The sequence below is a fragment of the Otolemur garnettii genome, unplaced genomic scaffold (assembly GCF_000181295.1).
Source record: "Otolemur garnettii isolate 467f Iridium unplaced genomic scaffold, OtoGar3 scaffold00113, whole genome shotgun sequence".
NCBI classification, from domain to species: Eukaryota; Metazoa; Chordata; class Mammalia; order Primates; family Galagidae; genus Otolemur; species Otolemur garnettii.
In genome coordinates, this window is record NW_003852508.1 from 3,332,912 (window position 1) to 3,337,510 (window position 4,599).

Here is a 4,599-nt window from a genome sequence, read left to right on the forward strand (position 1 = left end):
AATGGGATTATGCCAGGTTCTTTCTGAGCGATAAGGTGGTATTATTTTGTACTCTCAAATCCTCTGTATGTAAATATAAGTTACTTCTCATTTGGGAATAAGTCCAGCCCTTGCATTTTTTTCCTACTATATGTCCCACTCTATTCATGCTGTGGCATCTGAGGGTACAGCTCTCACTCTCTACCATGGGACTTTGGTGTACTCTGGGGCAGAAACTCTTAATTCCTCCTTGTATACCCAGTACCTGGCATGGAGGAATAGTACGTGCGGTAGTAACAAATAGTAAGTGTACAGCTTTATTAAAATGATGAATGAATCTCGACAACAGTTTAGAGGCTTTTTTCCCCCTTTATTTAAATGTTTTTATTTTAAAAAAAATTAAAGACTTTCATGGCACAACTTCTTCCCAGTACAGTTATGTTTTAGTTATACTAATTACAATACAGTTACAACCAATAAAACAAGGGGTAGGCACTTCAGACTTCAAACTTAAAAAGAGGGAGTTGCACTTCAAACAAAGTTAAAAAATACTTTAAAAAACTTTTTAGACTGAATTTTTCAGACTAAATGCCAACACAACTGTTTCATATTGGCCATTCCCTTTACTGCCATCTAAGCAATGCAGACACAGCGCTGATAAACAGTGTCCCAATACAAGGTATACAGATGAGGTGTAATATACAGCAACACAGAAGTTGTTACGCTGTAAACCCTTGCCCCCCGCCCCCAAATTGGGTAGCGCTTCAGAGTCCTCTGCATTCACAGTTCAGAGACATTTAACATTCAATTGGGTTCATTGCACACTCTATTAAATAGTAGTACCATGATCTCTTATTTGATTTTAGCCACACGGGGCAGGAAGGAATGGAGTTGGAGAGTCAGCTTGACAGAATCTCTATCCTTGGAGCCATCATGGTAGTTGTACGAGGTCTGACAGTGAAGTTCACAAACTGATGAAGAAGTGTTCCATACCTCATTGCTGAATAACACTACAGTCACCTTTGAAGAACTTCCTTTGGGAAGCTATGCACCAATGCCAGTGTCTAGTCCACTCTTCAGAACTAGTTTGGAATTCTTTTTCTGGTATGGTCATCAGAGCTGTTGTTGTCATAGGAGGTCTGACGATTACGTTTGTGCACTAATCCTAGCAAAAAGTGCTTTATAGGGTGGACCAGGTGATGGTGTCAGTGCATAGTTTCCCAAGGGGAGTACTTCAAAGGTGACCCTAGTGATAATCAGCAATGAGGTATGTAGCATGTTAGGATAAGTTTGCGAGCTTAATTATATGACCTTGAATTTGCTGTTTCCAATATTTTCTGGGTATTGGAATGTGGTGTATGAGTTAGTCCTACCATCCTCTTGCTTTTTGGGGGGGATCACATGGAAATTTGTGCCTCCTCTTAGTACAAATTTGTTATTTTTCCTTGCAGAACTAATACAGTCATTCATATATTCTATTTCTCTTAGCCCACAGATGACACTAATGATTTCTTGAAAAATTCATTACTGGAATCTGATAGTGCTTTTATTGGTGAGTATATTTATTATATTAATGCTATATCATTTAGATAGTACACAATTACACTTATATTTCTTTCAAAGTGCCTTTCTGTATACTTGCAAAACCAGTATTGTATTCTGTTGTGCAAGCTGATAAAAAAAATTCATACTGTGTTAAATAAATGTGATCATCAAATGTGACTTATAAAAGTTTTCAAGTCAGAGTTACTGAAATGAATTTTAAAAGTCTTAGGCATAGTTGACCCAAAACTGCCCCCCCCCACCCTAAAAAACCCATACAACCCTGTACATGAATATTTGCAGCACCTTTATCTCTATATCCAAAACTGGAATCAGCCTGAATGGCCTTTAACAGACAAAAGGTCAAACAAAATGAGACATGCGTGTTACAGAATACTGCTCAGCAATAAAAAGGAGCAAACGATTAGAACACGCAGTAACTTGGAGGACTCTTAAGGAAATATGCTGAGCAAAAAAGCCAGGCCCAGTAAGTTACATACCACATGAGTCCATTTACCTTGAGCATAGACTAGGGGCTGCCAAGGGTTGCGGGTTAGGGAGAAGTATATATAGGTAGAAAAGGGCACCAGGAGGGGTTCTTGTGGTTTTGTAACTGACATCTTGTTTATGGAGGGAGATACACAGATGTAAACAGTCAATAAAATCGTGTAGAACTTAATATACACATGCAAACATACATCTGAGTGCAGGTAAAATGGAAAATTCTTATAAGGCTTGTGGGTTTTATCAGTATCAATATCCTGGTTGTGAGATTATACTGTAGTTTTGCAAAATGTACCATTGGGGTAATCCTGGCAAAATAGAAAAGGGATCTCTTATTATTTTTTACAATCGCATATAAATCTACAATTATCTTAGTAATTATTTCAGTTAAAAACATAGGAATATTTAGTTTTAGAAGATATGTGAAGGTACTATGGGATCTTTTTTCTTTAATTTCTATAATATAACCTTATAATTATGTACTTTGATAGTAAGTGTTCCTACTATCCTAAGACCACCAAGGAATTAATTCTCTTTTCTACATTTTAATTGTGTTTCATAAGAATTACTTCAGATTTTTTATGATAGAAATTCCTAATGGTATTTGTTAGTGGTTTTTTTAAAAAATGCATTTTTCTTTACAAATTGCATTGTGGAGAGTGAGTACATGAGCCAGCAGCAGGAGATAAGGACGGGAACATAGCTAGTCTGTGGAGGCATCAGGGAAATGTGACCTGTCCTTCATAGCAACGAAGGGCCACTCAAGATAGTGTCTCAGAATGCTTGATTATGCTAGACCAGAGATACAGCTGTCTTTTTGGTTAATGGTCATTGCAAATGTGTCATAGTTATGACTGTGTTAACCACTGTTCTAATGAATGTAAGGCTGCTGGTTTTAGTGTTTTAAAAATAATATTTAAAAATTATAATTGCATGGCATTAAGTACCTTCATGTTATTGTGTAACCATTACTGCCATTCATCATCAGAACTCCTCATCTTAAAAACTGAAACTTCTCATACTGAACAATATTCCCCATTCCCTTATCCCTCACCCTCTGGCAACCACCATTGTACTTTCCATCTCCATGAATTTGACTATTGTAGGACTTCAGGTAAGTGGAATCATACAGTATTTGTCCTTTGATGACTGGGTTAGATCACTTAGCATAATATCCTCGAGATTCTTCCATGTTGTAGGTATGTGTCGGATTTTCCCTTCTTTTTAGGGCTGAATAACGTTCCCTTCTACATATGTACCACATTTTGTTTATCCACCCATCTGTTAATACACACAAGCTGCTTTCACCTTTTGGCTGTTGTGAATAATGGTACTAAGAATATTTGTATATAGATAGGTGATAGGTGTTGAAGTCACTGCTTCCAAGAGTTGCTGGATTATATGGTAATTCTGTTCTTAGTTATTTGAGGAATCACCACTCTATTTTCTACAGCAGCCGTACCATTTTATTGCAACCAACCATGTATAAGAGTTCTAATTTCTCTACATCCTTGTCAACACTGCTTTCCGGGGTTTTTTGCTAGTAGCCATCCTTATAGTTGGAAAGGAGTATCATTGTGGTCTTGCTTTGTATTTCCATAACGATTAGTGATGTTGACTACTGGTATATCTTTGGAGAAATGTCAGTTTAAGTCCTTTGGCAATCTTTAAAATAGGTGCTTTGGGTTTTTATTATTATTGAATTGTAGGAGTTCTTTATTATATATTTTGGATATCACCCTTATCAGATACAGGATTTACAAATGTTTTCTTTATAATTAGTTGCCTTTTTATTCTGTTGATTCTGTCCTTTGATGCACAGAAGCTTTTAATTTTGATGTAGTTCAAGCTTTAAGTTTTTAATTTTGATGAAGTGGTTTCTTTTGTAGCTTGTGCTTTTGGTATCATATTCAAGAACTCAGTGCCAAATCCAAAGCCATGAAGCTTTCCTCCTTGTTTTCTTCTAAGAGTTTTATATTTTTAGCTCTTGTATCTAGGCATCTAACAACAGAATGTTGGAACATATGAGGCAGAAACTGATAGAACTGTAGGGAGGAATATACATCCCCTGTTAAGATTGGAGATTTCAACACTTCTTTTTCAGAAATGGACAGATACAGTAGTAGGCAGAAAAACAATGAAGACTTGGTTGAACTCAACACCATCATCAGTCACTGGTGGATATATTGGACATCTGTGGACTATTTCATTAATAATAACAGAATACACATTCTTCTCAAGCTCACATTGAACATTCAGGATTGACCACATTCTGGACAATAAAACCTACCTCAACAAATTCAAAAGGAGAGAAATCCTATGATGTTTGTCTCAGACCACAATGGAAGTTAACTAGAAATCAAAAATAGACAGCTGGAAAATCCCCAAATACTTCGAGATTAAACACCACAGTGCTAAATAACACATAGGTCAAATAAATTTAAAAATATTTTGAGCAAAATGAAAATAGTTTATCAAAATTTGTGGGCTGTATCAAAAGTAATACTTAGAGCAAAATTTGTTAGTGTTGAATGCATACATTAGAAAAGTAGAAGGATCTAAAATCAATAGTCT

The 4,599-nt window shown here is 36.1% G+C and overlaps 1 protein-coding gene across 2 annotated transcripts in view; it reads left to right on the top strand.

Moving 5' to 3' along the window:
* Positions 1-4,599, top strand: part of CSPP1 (centrosome and spindle pole associated protein 1) — a 130,241-nt gene that overhangs the window by 117,849 nt on the left and 7,793 nt on the right. For both annotated transcript variants that reach the window (XM_023517544.1, XM_023517545.1), the window contains exon 25: positions 1,468-1,531. In XM_023517544.1, the coding sequence (XP_023373312.1) occupies positions 1,468-1,531 (64 nt within the window). The remainder of the gene's footprint in view (positions 1-1,467; positions 1,532-4,599) is intronic.